Here is a 27,763-nt window from a genome sequence, read left to right as displayed (position 1 = left end):
ATAATGCGTTGAAGATAACTTTTCGATATTTTTATTACAAAAACTCCAATGACTATTTAATTAACATGGCTGGGGAAGAAGTGCTGGGGTTGGTGCTCTGTAGCTTCATGGTTTTCTGTTTTTGTCTCTGACAGACCAGTCTGGCTCGTACGATTTCCACATCAATTCTAACGAGGACTTTGAGGCTCTAGTTTCACTTCGGCTAGTTTAGCAGGCTCTGTAACAGGTTTGAACACATCATAATGAGGCAACAATGGATGATTTATAGCAACATTTCTATATCGTAAAATCACATAATTTTGTTTTACTTGTTCCTATAGCTATATATGATGTACAATCGTGTAATATTTATCTTTAAAAGATGGCAGTGGCTTTCCAAGACTGTACTAAGTATACAAATTTACATTATCATAGCATCTCTTTCATAAAATTGAGAGCCATAATTGTATACTCGTATATGCTATTGTCAGTTTGATAAAGTTTGTAACAGCGATATGGTAATAATTCCATACAAACATGACTCACATGTCTCAAGTGACCTATTCTCATCCCCTTCTGTCCGTCGTAGTGCGTCCGTAAACAATTTACATTTTCGACTTCTTCTCTAAAACCCCTAAACCAAATTCAATGAAATTTGGCGGGAAGCTTCTATGGCTAAAAGTCAACCAAAATTGTAAATTATATGGTCACCACCCCCAGGGGCCTGAGGGATGGGGCCAAAAAGGGTCAAATTGACTAAAACTTCAAAAAGCTTCTTCTCTACTCTCGGATATGGTGGAATCAAACACTCTTCATAGATGGAAGGGTCTTAAGATGCTTTACTGAAATTTTGAATTTCATGACCCAGGGGTCTCATGTTTGCCCCTGGGGAAATAAGGTGGAATCAAATACTCTTTATAGTTGGAAGGGTATTAAGGTGCTTTACTGAAATTTTGAATTTCATGACCCTGGGGTCTCAAGTTTGCCCCTGGGGAGGGGGTAAATTTTACTATAGTTTATATAGGGAAATCACATTTTTTACTATAATTTGTTTGATTTCTATTGGAACTCATTCTAACTTGGTTAACATTATCAGCTTGTGATGGCAGTTTGATGGTATACACATGTTTGCCCTGACTGATCACCCCCAGGGGCTGATGGGCGAGGCTAAAAAGGGTCAAATTGACTGAAATTTCAAAAATCTTCTTCTTCTGAAGACGAAAATAAGGTGGAATCAAATACTCTTTATAGTTGGAAGGGTCTTAAAGAGGCTTAACCGCAGATGGAACGGTAAACGGCACATCTCCGATCACTAAATAAACTTCAGTACACGTTTCTATGTGACAAAATTAGAGGCTTTCCGACTTTATTTCTTGAAAACAATTACAGAATATGTATTTAAAAGACGTTTTAAAACTCAACCTGAGAGGGAAATGTATGGAATATAACGGCAAATCTTCTTTGTAAATCGCCGCTGCCTTTGAAGTTATCACTGTGCGGCACTGTGCACGTGCTTGTTTCTTTGATGTGTCAATCAAATTAGACTCCACTTTACAGCGGGGACTTATTGCAGGTTGCGATTAAATAAATAATATTTAAAAAATGAGGTTTTAATATCACTTTTCAGCGTTTTATAAGGAAAATAAAATGAAAAACTCAACAATTCCAACAATGTGTCTTGTGTAAAAAATCTTTTTCTATTAGCCAATTTTTCTGATCTCTCTGCGGTCAAGCCTCTTTAAGGTGCTTTACTAAATTTTTGAATTTCATGACCCTGGGGTCTCAAGTTTGCCCCTGGGGAGGGGGTAAACTTTAGTATAAGAAAAATCACATTTTTTACTATAACTTGTTTGATTTCTATTGGAAATCATTCAAATTTGGTTAACATAATCAGCTTGGGATGGCAGTTTGAGGGTATGCACATGTTGGCCCTGAGTGACCTCGAGGGGCTGATGGACGGGACTGAAAAGGGTCAAATTGACTGAAATTTCAAAAATCTTCTTTTCAGACCGAAATAAGGTAGAATCAAATACTGTTCATAGATGGAAGGGTCGTAAGGTGCTTTACTGAAATTATGAATTTCATAACCCTGGGGTCACACATTTACCCCTGGGAAGGGGGTAAATTTTACTATAGTTTTTATAGGGAAATCACATTTTTGACTGATTTGTTTGATTTCTATTGGAATTCATTCTAAAGTGGTTAACATTTTCAGCATGGGATGAAAGTTTGATAATATGCATAAGTTGGCCCTGACTGACCCCTAGGGGTTGATGGACGGGGCCAAAAAGGGTAAATTAACTGAAATATTTCAAATCTCAGGTGACCGTTAAGGCCCATGGGCCTCTTGTTACCCATTGCAATTACCCATTAATCATATAAATTGATGGGCATTAAACTGGATATGTTGGTATCAATGCCAATTAAACCAATTTTATGAGCTTTTATGATACCATTAAAAAGCCATTATTTGCATATCCCTCCCTTTAATGGTCGTAATATTTTTAATGGGCTCCTCCATTCTTTGATAATGGCCATTAATATAAACATTTGATGGCTATCAACACCACTTAACTTCACTGGTTAGCCATTAATCTTCCCATTAAACATACCCTTAATATTTCACATATTCATGCCAAATTAATGGTTTGCAGTCATGGCTTTTTAATGGTTTGTGTTCATAGGGTTTTCATTGCCAGTTAATGGTGACTAGTTTGGTAGTGTACCCTGATGCTTGGTGAGAGGGGTGTCATCAATCTCTTGCTGGGGGCATGTTGGAAGTAAAGGATCTCTGGGATGACATGTTCTTGTTTCCAACACCAGTTTACAGAGTTCATCAAGGTTCAGGTCTTCTCGTGAAAGTCTGGTCACAATTCTACTGTATTGTGAAGCATCTGAGGGCGTAGTCAGAACAGACACCAGGGCAACCTTTAAATTCATTAAAATAGCTAATTATGTTGATGTGGTACAACAGTTTTGATAAATATGCTTGAATCATAAACATGACTGATATCATATGTATATACATCACTTCTCTGAGACTGTGTGATTTAAAAGTAAGTTTACTAGAAGGTTTGATGTTTTATGATATTCTGTAAAACCACAAAACCGGCAACATGTCCATATACCTGCAAATATATACGTCTAACTGTCCAGGTATATAATGATATTATTATACGTCTAAATGTCCTGGTATATAATGATATTATTATACGTCTGTCCAGGTATATAATGATATTATTATACGTCTAAATGTCCTGGTATATAATGATATTATTATACGTCTAACTGTCCAGGTATATAATGATATTATTATACGTCTAACTGTCCAGGTATATAATGATATTATTATACGTCTGTCCAGGTATATAATGATATTATTATACGTCTGTCCAGGTATGTAATAATATTATTATACATCTAACTGTCCAGGTATATAATGATATTATTATACGTCTAACTGTCCAGGTATATAATGATATTATTATACATCTAACTGTCCAGGTATATAATCATATTATTATAGTCTAACTGTCCAGGTATATAATGATATTATTATACGTCTAACTGTCCAGGTATATAATGATATTATTATACGTCTAACTGTCCAGGTATATAATGATATTATTACTGTATACGTCTAACTGTCCAGGTATATAATGATATTATTATACGTCTAACTGTCCAGGTATATAATGATATTATTATACGTGTAACTGTCCAGGTATATAATGATATTATTATACGTCTAACTGTCCAGGTATATAATGATATTATTATACGTCTAACTGTCCAGGTATATAATCATATTATTACTGTATACGTCTAACTGTCCAGGTATATAAAGATATTATTATACGTCTAACTGTCCAGGTATATAATGATATTATTATAGTCTAACTGTCCAGGTATATAATGATATTATTATACGTCTAACTGTCCAGATATATAATGATATTATTATACGTCTAAATGTCCAGGTATATAATGATATTATTATAGTCTAACTGTCCAGGTATATGATGATATTATTATACGTCTAACTGTCCAGGTATATAATGATATTATTATACGTCTAACTGTCCAGGTATATAATGATATTATTATAGTCTAACTGTCCTGGTATATAATGATATTATTGTAGTCTAACTGTCCAGGTATATAATGATATTATTATACGTCTAACTGTCCAGGTATATAATGATATTATTATACGTCTAACTGTCCAGATATATAATGATATTATTATAGTCTAACTGTCCAGGTATATAATGATATTATTATAGTCTAACTGTCCAGGTATATAATGATATTATTATACGTCTAACTGTCCAGGTATACAATGATATTATTATACGTCTAACTGTCCAGGTATATAATGATATTATTATACGTCTAAATGTCCAGGTATACAATGATATTATTATACGTCTAACTGTCCAGGTATATAATGATATTATTATACGTCTAAATGTCCAGGTATATAATGATATTATTATACGTCTAACTGTCCAGGTATATAATGATATTATTATAGTCTAACTGTCCAGGTATATAATGATATTAGTATACGTCTAACTGTCCAGATATATAATGATATTATTATACGTCTAACTGTCCAGATATATAATGATATTATTATAGTCTAACTGTCCAGGTATATAATGATATTATTATACGTCTAACTGTCCAGGTATATAATAATATTATTATACATCTAACTGTCCAGGTATATAATGATATTATTATACGTCTGTCCAGGTATGTAATGATATTATTATACGTCTGTCCAGGTATATAATGATATTATTATAGTCTAACTGTCCAGGTATATAATGATATTATAGTCTAACTGTCCAGGTATACAATGATATTATTATACGTCTAACTGTCCAGGTATATAATGATATTATTATAGTCTAACTGTCCAGGTATATAATGATATTATTATACGTGTAACTGTCCAGATATATAATGATATTATTATACGTCTGTCCAGGTATGTAATGATATTATTATACGTCTGTCCAGGTATATAATGATATTATTATAGTCTAACTGTCCAGGTATATAATGATATTATAGTCTAACTGTCCAGGTATACAATGATATTATTATACGTCTAACTGTCCAGGTATATAATGATATTATAGTCTAACTGTCCAGGTATATAATGATATTATTATAGTCTAACTGTCCAGGTATATAATGATATTATTATACGTCTAACTGTCCAGGTATATAATGATATTATAGTCTAACTGTCCAGGTATATAATGATATTATTATAGTCTAACTGTCCAGGTATATAATGATATTATTATACGTCTAACTGTCCAGGTATATAATGATATTATAGTCTAACTGTCCAGGTATATGATGATATTATTATACGTCTAACTGTCCAGGTATATAATGATATTATTATACGTGTAACTGTCCAGGTATATAATGATATTATTATAGTCTAACTGTCCAGGTATATAATGATATTATTATAGTCTAACTGTCCAGGTATATAATGATATTATTATACGTCTAACTGTCCAGGTATATAATGATATTATTATACGTCTAACTGTCCAGGTATATAATGATATTATTATAGTCTAACTGTCCAGGTATATAATCATATTATTACTGTATACGTCTAACTGTCCAGGTATATAAAGATATTATTATACGTCTAACTGTCCAGGTATATAATGATATTATTATACGTCTAAATGTCCAGGTATATAATGATATTATTATAGTCTAACTGTCCAGGTATATAATGATATTATTATACGTCTAACTGTCCAGGTATATAATGATATTATTATACGTCTAACTGTCCAGGTATATAATGATATTATTATACGTCTGTCCAGGTATATAATGATATTATTATACGTCTGTCCAGGTATATAATGATATTATTATAGTCTAACTGTCCAGGTATATAATGATATTATAGTCTAACTGTCCAGGTATACAATGATATTATTATACGTCTAACTGTCCAGGTATATAATGATATTATTATACGTCTAACTGTCCAGGTATATAATGATATTATTATAGTCTAACTGTCCAGGTATATAATAATATTATTATACGTCTAACTGTCCAGGTATATAATGATATTATTATAGTCTAACTGTCCAGGTATATAATGATATTATAGTCTAACTGTCCAGGTATACAATGATATTATTATACGTCTAACTGTCCAGGTATATAATGATATTATTATACGTCTAACTGTCCAGGTATATAATGATATTATTATAGTCTAACTGTCCAGGTATATAATAATATTATTATACGTCTAACTGTCCAGGTATATAATAATATTATTATATGTCTAACTGTCCAGGTATATAATGATATTATTATAGTCTAACTGTCCAGATATATAATGATATTATTATAAGTCTAACTGTCCAGGTATATAATGATATTATTATACGTCTAACTGTCCAGGTATATAAAGATATTATTATACGTCTAACTGTCCAGGTATATAATAATATTATTATACGTCTAACTGTCCAGGTATATAATGATATTATTATACGTCTAAATGTCCAGGTATATAATGATATTATTATAGTCTAACTGTCCAGGTATATAATGATATTATTATACGTCTAACTGTCCAGGTATATAATGATATTATTATACGTCTAACTGTCCAGGTATATAATGATATTATTATACGTCTGTCCAGGTATATAATGATATTATTATACGTCTGTCCAGGTATATAATGATATTATTATAGTCTAACTGTCCAGGTATATAATGATATTATAGTCTAACTGTCCAGGTATACAATGATATTATTATACGTCTAACTGTCCAGGTATATAATGATATTATTATACGTCTAACTGTCCAGGTATATAATGATATTATAGTCTAACTGTCCAGGTATATAATGATGTTATTATACGTCTACCTGTCCAGGTATATAATGATATTATAGTCTAACTGTCCAGGTATACAATGATATTATTATACGTCTAACTGTCCAGGTATATAATGATATTATTATACGTCTAACTGTCCAGATATATAATGATATTATTATAGTCTAACTGTCCAGGTATATAATGATATTATTATAGTCTAACTGTCCAGGTATATAATGATATTATTATAGTCTAACTGTCCAGGTATATAATGATATTATTATAGTCTAACTGTCCAGGTGTATAATGATATTATTATACGTCTAACTGTCCAGGTATATAATGATATTATTATACGTGTAACTGTCCAGGTATATAATGATATTATTATACGTCTAACTGTCCAGGTATATAATGATATTATTATACGTCTAACTGTCCAGGTATATAATGATATTATTATACGTCTGTCCAGGTATATAATGATATTATAGTCTAACTGTCCAGATATATAATGATATTATTATAGTCTAACTGTCCAGGTATATAATGATATTATTATACGTCTGTCCAGGTGTATAATGATATTATTATACGTCTAACTGTCCAGGTATATAATGATATTATTATACGTGTAACTGTCCAGGTATATAATGATATTATTATACGTCTAACTGTCCAGGTATATAATGATATTATTATACGTCTAACTGTCCAGGTATATAATGATATTATTATACGTCTGTCCAGGTATATAATGATATTATAGTCTAACTGTCCAGATATATAATGATATTATTATAGTCTAACTGTCCAGGTATATAATGATATTATTATAGTCTAACTGTCCAGGTATATAATGATATTATTATAAGTCTAACTGTCCAGGTATATAATGATATTATTATACGTCTAACTGTCCAGGTATATAATAATATTATTATACGTCTAACTGTCTAGATATATAATGATATTATTGTAATCTAACTGTCCAGGTATATAATGATATTATTATACGTGTAACTGTCCAGGTATATAATGATATTATTATACGTCTACCTGTCCAGGTATATAATGATATTATACGTCTAACTGTCCAGATATATAATGATATTATTATACGTCTAACTGTCCAGGTATATAATGATATTATAGTCTAACTGTCCAGGTATATGATGATATTATTATAGTCTAACTGTCCAGGTATATAATGATATTATTATACGTCTAACTGTCCAGGTATATAATGATATTATTATAGTCTAACTGTCCTGGTATATAATGATATTATTGTAGTCTAACTGTCCAGGTATATAATGATATTATTATACGTCTAACTGTCCAGGTATATTATGATATTATACGTCTAACTGTCCAGGTATATAATGATATTATTATACATCTAACTGTCCAGGTATATAATGATATTATTATACGTCTAACTGTCCAGGTATATAATGATATTATTATACGTCTAACTGTCCAGGTATATAATGATATTATCATAGTCTAACTGTCCAGGTATATAATGATATTATTATACGTGTAACTGTCCAGGTATACAATGATATTATTATACGTCTAACTGTCCAGGTATATAATGATATTATTATAGTCTAACTGTCCAGGTATATAATGATATTATTATACGTCTAACTGTCCAGGTATATAATGATATTATTATAGTCTAACTGTCCAGGTATATAATGATATTATTATACGTCTAACTGTCCAGGTATATAATGATATTATTATAGTCTAACTGTCCAGGTATATAATGATATTATTATAGTCTAACTGTCCAGATATATAATGATATTATTATACGTGTAACTGTCCAGGTATATAATGATATTATTATAGTCTAACTGTCCAGGTATACAATGATATTATTATACGTCTAACTGTCCAGGTATATAATGATATTATAGTCTAACTGTCCAGGTATATAATGATATTATTATACGTCTAACTGTCCAGGTATATAATGATATTATCATAGTCTAACTGTCCAGGTATATAATGATATTATTATACGTGTAACTGTCCAGGTATATAATGATATTATTATACGTGTAACTGTCCAGGTATATAATGATATTATTATACGTGTAACTGTCCAGGTATATAATGATATTATTATACGTCTAACTGTCGAGGTATATAATGATATTATTATACGTGTAACTGTCCAGGTATATAATGATATTATTATACGTGTAACTGTCCAGGTATATAATAATATTATTATACGTCTAACTGTCCAGGTATATAATGATATTATTATACGTGTAACTGTCCAGGTATATAATAATATTATTATAGTCTAACTGTCCAGGTATATAATGATATTATTATAGTCTAACTGTCCAGGTATATAATGATATTAGTATACGTCTAACTGTCCAGGTATATAATGATATTATTATACGTGTAACTGTCCAGGTATATAATGATATTATTATACGTCTAACTGTCCAGGTATATAATGATATTATTATACGTCTAACTGTCCAGGTATATAATGATATTATTATACGTCTAACTGTCCAGGTATATAATGATATTATTATAGTCTAACTGTCCAGGTATATAATGATATTATTATACATCTAACTGTCCAGGTATATAATGATATTATTATAGTCTAACTGTCCAGGTATATAATGATATTATTATACGTCTAACTGTCCAGGTATATAATGATATTATTATACGTCTAACTGTCCAGGTATATAATGATATTATTATACGTCTAACTGTCCAGGTATATAATGATATTATTATACGTCTAACTGTCCAGGTATATAATGATATTATTATAGTCTAACTGTCCAGGTATATGATGATATTATTATAGTCTAACTGTCCAGGTATATAATGATATTAATATACGTCTAATTGTCCTGGTATATAATGATATTATTATAGTCTAACTGTCCTGGTATATAATTATATTATTATAGTCTAACTGTCCAGGTATATAATGATATTATTATAGTCTAACTGTCCAGGTATATAATGATATTATTATACGTCTAACTGTCTAGATATATAATGATATTATTATACGTCTAACTGTCCAGATATATAATGATATTATTATACGTGTAACTGTCCAGGTATATAATGATATTATTATACGTGTAACTGTCCAGGTATATAATAATATTATTATACGTCTAACTGTCCAGGTATATAATGATATTATTATACGTCTGTCCAGGTATGTAATGATATTATTATAGTCTAACTGTCCAGGTATATAATGATATTATAGTCTAACTGTCCAGGTATATAATGATATTATTATACGTCTAACTGTCCAGGTATATAATGATATTATTATAGTCTAACTGTCCAGGTATATAATGATATTATTATAGTCTAACTGTCCAGGTATATAATGATATTAGTATACGTCTAACTGTCCAGGTATATAATGATATTATTATACGTGTAACTGTCCAGGTATATAATGATATTATTATACGTCTAACTGTCCAGGTATATAATGATATTATTATAGTCTAACTGTCCTGGTATATAATGATATTATTATACGTCTAACTGTCCAGGTATATAATGATATTATTATAGTCTAACTGTCCTGGTATATAATGATATTATTATAGTCTAACTGTCCTGGTATATAATGATATTATTATACGTCTAACTGTCCAGGTATATAATGATATTATTATAGTCTAACTGTCCAGGTATATAATGATATTATTATACGTCTAACTGTCCAGGTATATAATGATATTATTATACGTGTAACTGTCCAGGTATATAATGATATTATTATACGTCTAACTGTCCAGGTATATAATGATATTATTATAGTCTAACTGTCCAGGTATATGATGATATTATTATAGTCTAACTGTCCAGGTATATAATGATATTAATATACGTCTAACTGTCCAGGTATATAATGATATTATTATAGTCTAACTGTCCTGGTATATAATGATATTATTATAGTCTAACTGTCCAGGTATATAATGATATTATTATAGTCTAACTGTCCAGGTATATAATGATATTATTATACGTCTAACTGTCCAGGTATATAATGATATTATTATACGTCTGTCCAGGTATATAATGATATTATTATACGTCTGTCCAGGTATATAATGATATTATTATACGTCTAACTGTCCAGGTATATAATGATATTATAGTCTAACTGTCCAGGTATATAATGATATTATAGTCTAACTGTCCAGGTATATAATGATATTATAGTCTAACTGTCCAGGTATATAATGATATTATTATACGTGTAACTGTCCAGGTATATAATGATATTATTATACGTCTAACTGTCTAGATATATAATGATATTATTATACGTCTATATGTACATCTATTCATCCTGTCTATCTAAATGTGGCTACATATACATATACATCAACCTGCTCATCTATTCATCTATCTAAATGTGACTATACAACCTTGGTTTTACACAAGTAATGTATCCGGTATAACAATATACCTGGTATGTGAGCTTGTCTTTATTGAATTCATTTCGTGTCTTGTAAAGGTCATTCTGTAGGTCTCGGATCACCTTCGTCTGACTCTGACACTTCTCCCACAGAATGTCTCGTTCATTCTGAGCACTGATGAGTTCACTCTGAGATGTATCCATCTGGTATTTCTCTGTGGTTTGGACATGGACATCTACATGGGGCACAAACATAGTTTGGACGGCAGAATCGAAACACTCTGTGGATGGGAGTGAGACATCTGTTGATTCCCCCTCTACACGTGATCTGTCAGGCCTGATAGCCTTATGAAAAAGATTATATCATTTCAGTAACACGAGACCTACCACCTCTGACTCCCTGTAAAGTCCTCAAACTATTGTCACCTGTAAACAAATCCTCCCACCATTGTCTCCCTGTACATCAATCCTCCCAGCATTGTCTCCCTGTTCACCAGCCCTCCCTCCATTGTCTCCCTGTACATCAATCCTCCCACCATTGTCTCCCTGTACACCAAACCTCCCACCATTGTCTCCCTGTACACAATCCTCCCACCATTGTCTCCCTGTACACAATCCTCCCACCATTGTCTCCCTGTACACAATCCTCCCACCATTGTCTCCCTGTACACAATCCTCCCACCATTGTCTCCCTGTACACCAATCCTCCCACCATTGTCTCCCTGTACACCAATCCTCCCACCATTGTCTCCCTGTACACCAATCCTCCCACCATTGTCTCCCTGTACACCAATCCTCCCACCATTGTCTCCCTGTACACCAATCCTCCCACCATTGTCTCCCTGTACACCAACCCTCCCACCATTGTCTCCCTGTACACAATCCTCCCACCATTGTCTCCCTGTACACAAACCCTCCCACCATTGTCTCCCTGTACACCAATCCTCCCACCATTGTCTCCCTGTACACAATCCTCCCACCATTGTCTCCCTGTACACCAATCCTCCCACCATTGTCTCCCTGTACACAATCCTCCCACCATTGTCTCTCTGTACACCAATCCTCCACCATTGTCTCCCTGTACACCAATCCTCCCACCATTGTCTCTCTGTACCCCAATCCTCCCACCATTGTCTCCCTGTACACAGTCCACCCACCATTGTCTCCCTGTACACCAATCCTCCCACCATTGTCTCCCTGTACAACAATCCTCCCACCATTGTCTCCCTGTACACAATCCTCCCACCATTGTCTCCCTGTACACCAATCCTCCACCATTGTCTCCCTGTACACAATCCTCCCACCATTGTCTCCCTGTACACCAATCCTCCCACCATTGTCTCCCTGTACACAATCCTCCCACCATTGTCTCTCTGTACACCAATCCTCCCACCATTGTCTCCCTGTACACAATCCTCCCACCATTGTCTCCCTGTACACCAATCCTCCCACCATTGTCTCCCTGTACACAGTCCTCCCACCATTGTCTCCCTGTACACCAATCCTCTCACCATTGTCTCCCTGTACAACAATCCTCCCACCATTGTCTCACTGTACACCAATCCTCTCACCATTGTCTCCCTGTACACCAACCCTCCCATCATTGTCTCCCTGTTCACAATACTCCCACCATTGTCTCCCTGTACACCCCCCACCATTGTCTCTCTGTACACCAATCCTCTCACCATTGTCTCCCTGTACACCAATCCTCCCACCATTGTCTCACTGTACACCAATCCTCTCACCATTGTCTCCCTGTACACCAATCCTCCCACCATTGTCTCCCTGTACACAAACCTCCCACCATTGTCTCTCTGTACACCAATCCTCTCACCATTGTCTCCCTGTACACCAATCCTCCCACCATTGTCTCCCTGTACACCAATCCTCCCACCACTGTCTCCCTGTACACCAATCCTCCCACCATTGTCTCCCTGTACACCAATCCTCCCACCATTGTCTCTCTGTACACAATCCTCCCACCATTGTCTCTCTGTACACCCACCACCATTGTCTTCCTGTACACCAATCCTCCCACCATTGTCTCTCTGTACCCCAACCCTCCCACCATTGTCTCCCTGTACACCAATCCTCCCACCATTGTCTCCCTGTACACAATCCTCCCACCATTGTCTCCCTGTACACAATCCTCCACCATTGTCTCCCTGTACACAATCCTCCCACCATTGTCTCCCTGTACACCAATCCTCCCACCATTGTCTCTCTGTACACCAATCCTCCCACCATTGTCTCTCTGTACACCAATCCTCCCACCATTGTCTCCCTGTACACAATCCTCCCACCATTGTCTCCCTGTACACAACCCTCCACCATTGTCTCCCTGTACACAATCCTCCACACATTGTCTCCCTGTACACAATCCTCTCCACCATTGTCTCCTGTACACAATCCTCCACCATTGTCTCCCTGTACACAATCCTCCCCACCATTGTCTCCTTGTACACCAATCCTCCCACCATTGTCTCCCTGTACACAATCCTCCCACCATTGTCTCCTGTACACCAATCCTCCCACCATTGTCCTCCTGTACAACAATCCTCCCACCATTGTCTCTCTGTACACAATCCTCCCACCATTGTCTCTCTGTACACAATACTCCCACCATTGTCTCTCTGTACACAATCCTTCCCACCATTGTCTCTCTGTACATCAACCCTCCCACCATTGTCTCTCTGTACACAATCCTCCCACCATTGTCTCTCTGTACACCAATCCTCCCACCATTGTGTCCCTGTACACAATCCTCCCACCATTGTCTCTCTGTACACCAATCCTCCCACCATTGTCTCCCTGTACACCAATCCTCCCACCATTGTCTCCCTGTACACAATCCTCCCACCATTGTCTCTCTGTACACAATCCTCCCACCATTGTCTCTCTGTACACAATCCTCCCACCATTGTCTCTCTGTACACAATCCTCCCACCATTGTCTCCCTGTACACCAATCCTCCCACCATTGTCTCTCTGTACACAATCCTCCCACCATTGTCTCTCTGTACACAATCCTCCCACCATTGTCTTCCTGTACACAATCCTCCCACCATTGTCTCTCTGTACACAATCCTCCCACCATTGTCTCTCTGTACACAATCCTCCCACCATTGTCTCTCTGTACACAATCCTCCCACCATTGTCTCTCTGTACACAATCCTCCCACCATTGTCTCTCTGTACACAATCCCTCCCACCATTGTCTCCCTGTACACAATCCTCCACCATTGTCTCTCTGTACACAATCCTCCCACCATTGTCTCCCTGTACACAATCCTCCCACCATTGTCTCCCTGTACACCAATCCTCCCACCATTGTCTCCCTGTACACAATCCCTCCCACCATTGTCTCCCTGTACACAATCCTCCCACCATTGTCTCCCTGTACACCAATCCCTCCCACCATTGTCTCCCTGTACACAATCCTCCAACCATTGTCTCTCTGTACACAATCCTCCCACTATTGTCTTCTCTGTACACAATCCTCCCACCATTGTCTCTCTGTACACAATCCTCCCACCATTGTCTCCCTGTACACAATCCTCCCACCATTGTCTCCCTGTACACCAATCCTCCCACCATTGTCTCCCTGTACACAATCCTCCCACCATTGTCTCCCTGTACACCAATCCTCCCACCATTGTCTCTCTGTACACAATCCTCCCACCATTGTCTCCCTGTACACAATCCTCCCACCATTGTCTCTCTGTACACAATCCTCCCACCATTGTCTCCCTGTACACAATCCTCCACCATTGTCTCTCTGTACACAATCCTCCCACCATTGTCTCTCTGTACACAATCCTCCCACCATTGTCTCTCTGTACACCAATCCTCCCACCATTGTCTCCCTGTACACAATCCTCCCACCATTGTCTCCCTGTACACCAATCCTCCCACCATTGTCTCCCTGTACACCAATCCTCCCACCATTGTCTCCCTGTACACAATCCTCCCACCATTGTCTCCCTGTACACCAATCCTCCCACCATTGTCTCCCTGTACACAATCCTCCCACCATTGTCTCCCTGTACACAATCCTCCCACCATTGTCTCCCTGTACACAATCCTCCACCATTGTCTCCCTGTACACAATCCTCCCACCATTGTCTCTCTGTACACAATCCTCCACCATTGTCTCCCTGTACACAATCCTCCCACCATTGTCTCTCTGTACACAATCCTCCCACCATTGTCTCCCTGTACACAATCCTCCCACCATTGTCTCCCTGTACACCAATCCTCCCACCATTGTCTCCCTGTACACAATCCTCCCACCATTGTCTCCCTGTACACAATCCTCCCACCATTGTCTCCCTGTACACAATCCTCCCACCATTGTCTCCCTGTACACAACCCTCCCACCATTGTCTCTCTGTACACAATCCTCCCACCATTGTCTCCCTGTACACAATCCTCCCACCATTGTCTCCCTGTACACAATCCTCCCACCATTGTCTCTCTGTACACAATCCTCTCCACCATTGTCTCCCTGTACACAATCCTCCCACCATTGTCTCCCTGTACACAATCCTCCCACCATTGTCTCCCTGTACACAATCCTCCCACCATTGTCTCTCTGTACACAATCCTCCCACCATTGTCTCCCTGTACACAATCCTCCCACCATTGTCTCTCTGTACACAATCCTCCCACCATTGTCTCTCTGTACACAATCCTCCCACCATTGTCTCTCTGTACACAATCCTCCCACCATTGTCTCTCTGTACACAATCCTCCCACCATTGTCTCCCTGTACACAAACCCTCCCACCATTGTCTCTCTGTACACAATCCTCCCACCATTGTCTCCTGTACACCAATCCCTCCCACCATTGTCTCCCTGTACACAATCCTCCCACCATTGTCTCTCTGTACACAATCCTCCCACCATTGTCTCCCTGTACACCAATCCTCCCACCATTGTCTCCCTGTACACAATCCTCCACCATTGTCTCCCTGTACACAATCCTCCCACCATTGTCTCCCTGTACACAATCCTCCCACCATTGTCTCCCTGTACACAATCCTCCCACCATTGTCTCCCTGTACACAATCCTCCCACCATTGTCTCCCTGTACACCAATCCTCCCACCATTGTCTCCCTGTACACAATCCTCCCACCATTGTCTTCCTGTACACCAATCCTCCCACCATTGTCTCCCTGTACACAATCCTCCCACCATTGTCTCTCTGTACACAATCCTCCCACTATTGTCTCCCTGTACACAATCCTCCCACCATTGTCTCCCTGTACACAATCCTCCCACCATTGTCTCCCTGTACACAACCCTCCCACCATTGTCTCCCTGTACACAATCCTCCCACCATTGTCTCCCTGTACACAAACCCTCCAACCAATGTCTCTCTGTACACAATCCTTTCACCATTGTCTTCCTGTACACAATCCTCTCACCATTGTCGTCCTGTACACAATCCTCCCACCATTGTCTCTCTGTACACAATCCTCTCACCATTGTCTCTCTGTACACAATCCTCCCACCATTGTCTCCCTGTACACAATACTCCGACCATTGTCTCCCTGTACACAATCCTCCCACCATTGTCTCCCTGTACACCAATCCTCCCACCATTGTCTCTCTGTACACAATCCTCCCACCATTGTCTCTCTGTACACCAATCCTCCCACCATTGTCTCCCTGTACACAATCCTCCCACCATTGTCTCCCTGTACCCAATCCTCCCACCATTGTCTCCCTGTACACAATCCTCCCACCATTGTCTCCCTGTACACAATCCTCCCACCATTGTCTCCCTGTACACCAATCCTCCCACCATTGTCTCCCTGTACATCAACCCTCCCACCATTGTCTCCCTGTACACAATCCTCCCACCATTGTCTCCCTGTACACAATCCTCTCACCATTGTCTCCCTGTACACAATCCTCCCACCATTGTCTTTCTGTACACCAATCCTCTCACCATTGTCTCCCTGTACACAATCCTCCCACCATTGTCTCTCTGTACACAATCCTCCCACTATTGTCTCCCTGTACACAATCCTCCCACCATTGTCTCCCTGTACACCAATCCTCCCACCATTGTCTCCCTGTACACAACCCACCCACCATTGTCTCCCTGTACACAATCCTCCCATCATTGTCTCCCTGTACACAATCCTCCCACCATTGTCTCCCTGTACACAACCCTCCAACCAATGTCTCTCTGTACACAATCCTTTCACCATTGTCTTCCTGTACACAATCCTCTCACCATTGTCTTCCTGTACACAATCCTCCCACCATTGTCTCTCTGTACACAATCCTCCCACCATTGTCTCTCTGTACACAATCCTCCCACCATTGTCTCCCTGTACACAATACTCCCGACTATTGTCTCCCTGTACACAATCCTCCCACCATTGTCTCCCTGTACACCAATCCTCCCACCATTGTCTCTCTGTACACAATCCTCCCACCATTGTCTCCCTGTACACAATCCTCCCGCCATTGTCTCTCTGTACACAATCCTCCAACTATTGTCTCTCTGTACACAATCCTCCCACCATTGTCTCTCTGTACACAATACTCCCACCATTGTCTCTCTGTACACAATCCTTCCACCATTGTCTCCCTGTACATCAATCCTCCCACCATTGTCTCTCTGTACACAATCCTCCCACCATTGTCTCTCTGTACACCAACCCTCCCACCATTGTGTCCCTGTACACAATCCTCCCACCATTGTCTCCCTGTACACCAATCCTCTCACCATTGTGTCCCTGTACACCAATCCTCCCACCATTGTCTCTCTGTACACCAACCCTCCCACCATTGTCTCCCTGTACACAATCCTCCCACCATTGTCTCTCTGTACACAATCCTCCCACCATTGTCTCCCTGTACACAATCCTCCCACCATTGTCTCCCTGTACACAATCCTCCCACCATTGTCTCCCTGTACACAATCCTCTCACCATTGTCTCCATGTACACCAATCCTCCCACCATTGTCTCTCTGTACACCAACCCTCCCACCATTGTCTCCCTGTACACAATCCTCCCACCATTGTCTCCCTGTACACAATCCTCCCACCATTGTCTCCCTGTACACAACCCTCCAACCAATGTCTCTCTGTACACAATCCTTTCACCATTGTCTCCCTGTACACAATCCTCTCACCATTGTCTTCCTGTACACAATCCTCCCACCATTGTCTCTCTGTACACAATCCTCTCACCATTGTCTCTCTGTACACAATCCTCCCACCATTGTCTCCCTGTACACAATACTCCGACCATTGTCTCCCTGTACACAATCCTCCCACCATTTTCTCCCTGTACACAATCCTCTCACCATTGTCTCTCTGTACACAATCCTCCCACCATTGTCTCCCTGTACACAATACTCCGACCATTGTCTCCCTGTACACCAATCCTCCCACCATTGTCTCTCTGTACACAATCCTCCCACCATTGTCTCTCTGTACACAATCCTCCCGCCATTGTCTCTCTGTACACAATCCTCCTACTATTGTCTCTCTGTACACAATCCTCCCACCATTGTCTCTCTGTACACAATACTCCCACCATTGTCTCTCTGTACACAATCCTTCCACCATTGTCTCTCTGTACATCAACCCTCCCACCATTGTTTCTCTGTACACAATCCTCCCACCATTGTCTCTCTGTACACCAACCCTCCCACCATTGTGTCCCTGTACACAATCCTCCCACCATTGTCTCTCTGTACACAATCCTCCCACCATTGTCTCCCTGTACACCAATCCTCCCACCATTGTCTCCCTGTACACAATCCTCCCACCATTGTCTCCCTGTACACAATCCTCTCACCATTGTCTCCCTGTACACAATCCTCCCACCATTGTCTCCTGTACACAATCCTCCCACCATTGTCTCTCTGTACACAATCCCTCCCACCATTGTCTCTCTGTACACAATCCTCCCACCATTGTCTCTCTGTACACCAATCCTCCCACCATTGTCTCCCTGTACACAATCCTCCCACCATTGTCTCTCTGTACACAATCCTCCCACCATTGTCTCCCTGTACACAATCCTCCCACCATTGTCTCTCTGTACACAATCCTCCCACCATTGTCTCTCTGTACACAATCCTCCCACCATTGTCTCTCTGTACACAATCCTCCCACCATTGTCTCTCCTGTACACCAATCCTCCCACCATTGTCTCCCTGTACACAATCCTCCCACCATTGTCTCCCTGTACACAATCCTCCCACCATTGTCTCCCTGTACACAATCCTCTCACCATTGTCTCCCTGTACACAATCCTCCCACCATTGTCTCTCTGTACACAATCCTCCCACCATTGTCTCCCTGTACACAATCCTCCCACCATTGTCTCTCTGTACACAATCCTCCCACCATTGTCTCCCTGTACACAATCCTCCCACCATTGTCTCCCTGTACACCAATCCCTCCCACCATTGTCTCTCTGTACACCAACCCTCCCACTATTGTCTCTCTGTACACCAATCCTCCCACCATTGTCTCTCTTTACACCAACCCTCCCACCATTGTCTCTCTGTACACAACCCTCCCACCATTGTCTCTCTGTACACTAACCCTCCCACCGTTGTCTCCCTCCATACCAATCCCAACACCTACCTCTACATGACCGTCCATTTGTCTCGGTTCCTTGTTTCGTAGTTCGGCCATCACCTGTGATATATATGGATGTATTTATAAACGCAACTATATCATACCAATGGATGATGAATTATAATTCATTTCACATTTCATCATAAACCATGTCTAGTTACTCTCTTACCCTTTCTTGATCATGGGTAAAAAGGATCAATCGAAATGCATCTACTATCTAAACTATACTCGTTTACACAATCGTGGATTAAGACTACCTCCAACAAACTATACTCGTTTACACAATCGTGGACAAAGACTACCTCCAACAAACTATACTCGTTTACACAATCGTGGACAAAGACTACCTCCAACAAACTATACTCGTTTACACAATCGTGGACAAAGACTACCTCCAACAAACTATACTCGTTTACACAATCGTGGACAAAGACTACCTCCAACAAACTACATGTATACTCGTTTACACAATCGTGGACAAAGACTACCTCCAACAAACTATACTCGTTTACACCATCGTGGACAAAGACTACCTCCAACACACTCTACTCGTTTACACAATCATGGACAAAGACTACCTCCAACAAACTATACTCGTTTACACAATCGTGGACAAAGACTACCTCCAACAAACTATACTCGTTTACACAATCGTGGACAAAGACTACCTCCAACAAACTATACTCGTTTACACAATCATTGATTAAGACTACCTCCAACAAACTATACTCGTTTACACAATCGTGGACAAAGACTACCTCCAACAAACTATACTCATTTACACAATCATGGACAAAGACTACCTCCAACAAACTATACTCGTTTACGCAATGGTGGACAAAGACTACCTCCAACAAACTATACTCGTTTACACAATCGTGGACAAAGACTACCTCCAACAAACTATACTCGTTTACACAATCGTGGACAAAGACTACCTCCAACAAACTATACTCGTTTACACAATTATGGACATAGACTACCTCCAACAAACTATACTCGTTTACACAATCGTGGACAAAGATTACCTCCAACAAACTATACTCGTTTACACAATCGTGGACAAAGACTACCTTCAACAAACTATACTCGTTTACACAATCGTGGACATAGACTTCCTCCAACAAACTATACTCATTTACATAATCGTGGACAAAGACTACCTCCAACAAACTATACTCGTTTACATAATCGTGGATTAAGACTACCTCCAACAAACTATACTCGTTTACACAATCGTGGACATAGACTACCTCCAACAAACTATACTCGTTTACACAATCTTGGACATAGACTACCTCCCAACAAACTATACTCGTTTACACAATCATGGACAAAGACTACCTCCAACAAACTATACTCGTTTACACAATCGTGGACAAAGACTACCTCCAACAAACTATACTCGTTTACACAATCGTGGACAAAGACTACCTCCAACAAACTATACTCGTTTACACAATCGTGGACAAAGACTACCTCCAACAAACTATACTCGTTTATACAATCGTGGACAAAGACTACCTCCAACAAACTATACTCGTTTACACAATCGTGGACAAAGACTACCTCCAACAAACTATACTCGTTTACACAATCTTAGACATAGACTACCTCCAACAAACTATACTCGTTTACACAATCGTGGACAAAGACTACCTCCAACAAACTATACTCGTTTACACAATCATGGACATAGACTACCTCCAACAAACTATACTCGTTTACACAATCATGGATTAAGACTACCTCCAACAAACTATACTCGTTTACACAATTATGGACAAAGACTACCTCCAACAAACTATACTCGTTTACACAATCGTGGACAAAGACTACCTCCAACAAACTATACTCGTTTACACAATCGTGGACAAAGACTACCTCCAACACACTATACTCGTTTACACAATCATGGACAAAGACTACCTCCAACAAACTATACTCGTTTACACAATCGTGGACAAAGACTACCTCCAACAAACTATACTCGTTTACACAATCGTGGACAAAGACTACCTCCAACAAACTATACTCGTTTACACAATCGTGGACAAAGACTACCTCCAACACACTATACTCGTTTACACAATTATGGACATAGACTACCTCCAACAAACTATACTCGTTTACACAATCGTGGACAAAGACTACCTCCAACAAACTATACTCGTTTACACAATCGTGGACAAAGACTACCTCCAACAAACTATACTCGTTTACACAATCGTGGACAAAGACTACCTCCAACAAACTATACTCGTTTACACAATCATGGATTAAGACTACCTCCAACAAACTATACTCGTTTACACAATCGTGGACAAAGACTACCTCCAACAAACTATACTCGTTAACACAATCATGGACAAAGACTACCTCCAACAAACTATACTCGTTTACACAATCATGGACAAAGACTACCTCCAACAAACTATACTCGTTTACACAATCGTGGACAAAGACTACCTCCAACAAACTATACTCGTTTACACAATCGTGGGCAAAGACTACCTCCAACAAACTATAGTTGTTTACACAATTATGGACTAAGACGGATACCCGATACAATATTAGCTAACTCAAAAAGGTCTGAAAGGGAAGATACGACTTGTTTGAGGTCATAAAAGTATTGAAACGCCGGAAGAATAAATGATGTGTACGTGAGACGGCTTGGTTATCCAATGAAGTTAAGAGACGGATGAAGGAGAGCAATACAGCAAACCTACAAAATCGTGAAGGGGTGGTCTCTTAGGGGCACATGAATTGCTTTAATTTGTCACGAGACATGCGTGCCCACTGTTACCACCACCGCCGCTAGAGGTGTAGGACCACACACGTTAGCTGTGGCCGGAGGTGAAGTACTGTTAATGGCGGCAACTGTAACTGTTCCAGTGTTGTTGTTGTGTTTTGTTGCTCTAGTATATGTAGTAGAAGTACATTATGTTGTAGATTAATTAAATGTTTTACCTTGTACTTTCAACATCAAAACTTTTAACAGCATTTTAGTCCGATATACTCTCACGATGACCAGTGGAACATAGACAAATGTACCAACATGCCATCGATGTGGTAAATTGAAATATCAATATATATGAAACACTAATTGCATGAACATACAGAACATCTCGGAATACAGTGTCATCCTATGTACTGCCGACTATTTTAATAACGGAACCACAAAGATACACTTTGTTGATGAAGTTTGTACAGGTGCAAGTAGCGAGGAAATAGGTTGGAGGACATTCTTACCTTCATGATGTCGTCCATTCTGTCAAGAATAGGTCGAAGATGCTCATTTTGTTGAGATGCAAGTTTCTGAGCAACTTTCTCGGCCATGGTATCAACATTATCCATTAACACCCTGTTCTTGGTTAGTGAGTCACGTCGTGACAGAGTTTTTGCTTGTGTAACTTTGTTATCCGTGTTTTCTTGTATAACTTTCGCATTCTGTTTGTCCTCCTGTAAGACACTAGTGTTCTGTGTGTCCCTCGGTTTGTCCTCCTCTGAGAAACTTGTGTTCTGTGTCTCCCTCTGTTTGTCCTCCTCTGAGAAACTTGTGTTCTGTGTGTCCCTCTGTTTGTCCTCCTCTGAGAAACTTGTGTTCTGTGTGTCCCTCTGTTTGGCCTCCTCTGAGAAACTTGTGTTCTGTGTCTCCCTCTGTTTGGCCTCCTCTGAGAAACTTGTGTTCTGTGTGTCCCTCGGTTTGTCCTCCTCTGAGAAACTTGTGTTCTGTGTCTCCCTCGGTTTGTCCTCCTGTGAGACACTTGTGTTTTGTGTGTCCCTCTGTTTGGCCTCCTCTGAGAAACTTGTGTTCTGTGTGTCCCTCTGTTTGGCCTCCCCTGAGAAACTTGTGTTCTGTGTCTCCCTCTGTTTGACGTATGTTTTTGCTGTATCTTCCTTTGGTTCAGTGGTGTTAGTGTCCAGTGTAGCTTCCGATGTGGCACATGAGGGATGTTTGTCCTCGAAATGTAGATCGGGATCATCCTGTGCAGACGGTGACCCCACAGTAAACGTAGCATCCTGGGACTGTGAGATTGAGTCCTGCCCTTGACCGCATGTCACTGATGCATCATGGGACTGTGAGATTGAGTCCTGACCTTGACCGCATGTCACTGATACATCCTGGGACTGTGAGATTGAGTCCTGACCTTGACCGCATGTCACTGATACATCCTCAGACTGTACATCTTTTGCAGACTTGTCGATGCTGTTTGCAGCTGCGCCATTACAGACTCCATCACATGCACCGCCAAGTAGTTTCTTTTCATCACCAATTTGATTGTATTTCTTTTTTCCTCTTCCAATTGTACCTTTAGTCTTCCTTACTTTCGTCTCTTTTGCTTCTGTTTTAATCGGTACTACTTTGATGTCTGTTAGTTTTGTCTTTTCTGATTTTAGTTTTGATTTCTTCGATAACTTTGAATGTTCCTGAGGTATTTCGTTATCATTGGAATCTTTGAGGATATTCTTCTTTGTTACTTTTGGTGCCTTTGTTGTCTTTGGACTGTCTTCACTGTAGGAAACAATTTTTCTCTGTCGTTTACTTAGCGACCTCCTTGATAAAGCCATACCATCGTCCTGACTGCAATTCTCATCCTCATCAACTTCCTTCTGTAATAATGAGTAAAGATAAATACATGTATTCTATTGTCTAACTTATTGTTCACTATCATTGTCAGCGGAATACTTCAAATAAACACCAGATAATAACTACCAAGATTATGTAGTATAAAAGTGCCATCGATACCTGTGTGTATGTACCAGGGACACCCGTTATATATAACCTGTATATAAGGGACACTCGTTATATATAACCTGTATATAAGGGACACCCGTTATATATAGCCTGTATATAAGGGACATCCGTTATATATAACCTGTATATAAGGGACATCCGTTATATAACCCGTATATAAGGGACACTCGTTATATTTAACCTGTACATGTATATAAGGGACACCCGTTATATATAACCTGTATATAAGGGACACCCATTATATATAACCTGTATATAAGGGACACCCGTTATATACATCTTGTATATAAGGGACACTCGTTATATAGATCTTGTATATAAGGGACACTCGTTATATATATCTTCTATATAAGGGACATCCGTTATATATAACCTGTATATAAGGGACATCCGTTATATAACCCGTATATAAGGGACACTCGTTATATATAACCTGAATATAAGGGACACCCGTTATATGTAACCTGTATATAAGGGACACCCATTATATATAACCTGTTTATAAGGGACATCCGTTATATGTAACCTGTATATAAGGGACACCCGTTATATATACACACCTGTATATAAGGGACACCCGTTATATATACACATGTATATAAAGACATCAGTAATGTAACCTGTATATAAGGGGCACTCGTTATATATAACCTGTATATAAGGGACATCCGTTATATCAACACCTGGATATAATGGACGCCCGTTATATATAACCTGTATATAATGGACACACGTTATATATAACCTGTATATAAGGGACACCCGTTATATATAACCTGTATATAAGGGACACCCGTTATATATAACCTGTATATAAGGGACACCCGTTATATATATCTTGTATATAAGGGACACTCGTTATATATATCTTGTATATAAGGGACACTCGTTATATATATCTTCTATATAAGAGACACCCGTTATATATAACCTGTATATAAGGGGCACCCGTTATATATAACCTACATACAAGGGACACCCGTTATATATATATCTTGTATATAAGGGACACTCGTTATATATAACCTGTATATAAGGGACACCCGTTATATATACACATGTATATAAAGACATCAGTAATGTAACCTGTATATAAGGGGCACTCGTTATATATAACCTGTATATAAGGGACATCCGTTATATCAACACCTGGATATAAGGGACGCCCGTTATATATAACCTGTATATAATGGACACACGTTATATATAACCTGTATATAAGGGACACCCGTTATATATAACCTGTATATAAGGGACACCCGTTATATATAACCTGTATATAAGGGACACCCGTTATATATATCTTGTATATAAGGGACACTCGTTATATATATCTTGTATATAAGGGACACTCGTTATATATATCTGTTATATAAGAGACACCCGTTATATATAACCTGTATATAAGGGGCACCCGTTATATATAACCTACATACAAGGGACACCCGTTATATATATATCTTGTATATAAGTGACACCTGGATATAATGGACGCCCGTTATATATAACCTGTATATAATGGACACCCGTTATATATAACCTGTATATAAGGGACACCCGTTATATATAACCCGTATATAAGGGACACACGTTATATATAACCTGTATATAAGGGACACGCGTTACATATACACCTGTATATAAGGGACACCCTTTATATATAATCTGTATATAAGGGACATCCGTTATATATACAGCTGTATATAAGGGACACCCGTTATATATAACCTGTATATAAGTGAAACCCTTTATATATAATCTGTATATAAGGGACATCCGTTATATATAACCTGTATATAAGGGACACCCGTTATATATAACCTGTATATAATGGACACACGTTATATATAACCTGTATATAAGGGACACCCGTTATATATACAGCTGTATATAAGGGCACCCGTCATATATAACCTGTATATAAGTGAAACCCTTTATATATAACCTTATATAATGGACACACGTTATATATAACCTGTATATAAGGGATACCCGTTATATATAACCTGTATGTAAGTGACACCCTTTATATATAACCTGTATATAAGGTACACCCGTTATATATACAGCTGTATATAAGGGCACCCGTTATATATAACCTGTATATAATGGACACACGTTATAAATAATCTGTATACAAGGGACACACATTATATATAACCTGTATATAAGGGACACTCGTTATATATAACCTGTATATAAGGGACACCCGTTATATATAACCTGTATATAATGGACACCCGTTATGTATAACCTGTATATAAGGGACATCCGTTATATATAACCTGTATATAAGAGACACCCGTTATATATAACCTGTATATAAGGGACACCCGTTATGTATAACCTGTATATAATGGACACCCGTTATGTATAACCTGTATATAAGGGACATCCGTTATATATAACCTGTATATAAGAGACACCCGTTATATATAACCTGTATATAAGGGACACCCGTTATATATAACCTGTATATAATGGACACCCGTTATGTATAACCTGTATATAAGGGACATCCGTTATATATAACCTGTATATAAGAGACACCCGTTATATATAACCTGTATATAAGAGACACCCGTTATGTATAACCTGTATATAAGGGACACGCGTTATATAACCTGTTTATATGGGACACTTGTTACATATACACCTGTATGTAAAGGACATTGTATATCTACAGCTACTTTATATACATCTGGAAATAGAGAACTCCTTGGAAGTCCCTTTTTAGAAGCGAATTACATTGCAAACAAAATTTACGTCCTCGTGAAGGCTGTGATCACTTGTTTGAAATGACGACAGATTAAACTACAGACGTAATGTTAGGTTTACTTGTACCTTCTTAGACCGTCTCTTGCCAGGCATGTTGTTGGAGAGGTTTGTTGACTCGTAAAGTAAGGCCTCCACAACAGTTCTTTGGATCAGAAGGCAAGCAATACTGCACAGATAGGTTCCCATTAACGCACGTGTCTCCTCTACCGTGTCTGAGAGACTTGTCCGGGGACTGAGATAGACTCACCTGAACGCCTCACACGCGCGTGCAGGTAC

General features: G+C 38.5%; 1 protein-coding gene across 2 annotated transcripts; it reads right to left on the bottom strand.

The window, feature by feature from the left end:
* Positions 1-15: 15 nt before the first annotated feature.
* Positions 16-27,763, bottom strand: LOC117337299 (nipped-B-like protein B). 2 transcript variants are annotated; one of them, XM_033898204.1, is made up of 6 exons: positions 27,554-27,763; positions 23,203-24,564; positions 19,957-20,010; positions 11,386-11,679; positions 2,706-2,907; positions 16-217 (listed from the first exon to the last, which is right to left on the bottom strand). In XM_033898204.1, the coding sequence occupies exons 1-6, from the start codon at positions 27,671-27,673 to the stop codon at positions 168-170; spliced, it is 2,082 nt and encodes a 693-aa protein (XP_033754095.1). In that variant the 5' UTR covers positions 27,674-27,763; the 3' UTR covers positions 16-167. The 2 variants fall into 2 exon arrangements, with proteins under 2 accessions (XP_033754095.1, XP_033754096.1); XM_033898205.1 differs by lacking the exon at positions 19,957-20,010.

This window comes from Pecten maximus, chromosome 11 (assembly GCF_902652985.1).
Source record: "Pecten maximus chromosome 11, xPecMax1.1, whole genome shotgun sequence".
NCBI classification, from domain to species: domain Eukaryota; kingdom Metazoa; phylum Mollusca; class Bivalvia; order Pectinida; family Pectinidae; genus Pecten; species Pecten maximus.
The sequence above is the reverse complement of the archived record's forward strand: the minus strand, read 5'-3'. Positions and strand labels throughout refer to the sequence as shown.

Bases quoted from the DNA above. Each gene is read 5' to 3' on its own strand.
- LOC117337299 (XM_033898204.1), bottom strand. From the start codon at position 27,673: ATGGGAACCTATCTGTGCAGTATTGCTTGCCTTCTGATCCAAAGAACT. The intron at 24,565-27,553 runs GTACAAGTAAAC...TCATTATTACAG, and splicing joins GCAAGAGACGGTCTAAGAAG to AAGGAAGTTGATGAGGATGA. The intron at 218-2,705 runs GTACACTACCAA...AACCTGTTACAG, and splicing joins CCCTCTCACCAAGCATCAGG to AGCCTGCTAAACTAGCCGAA.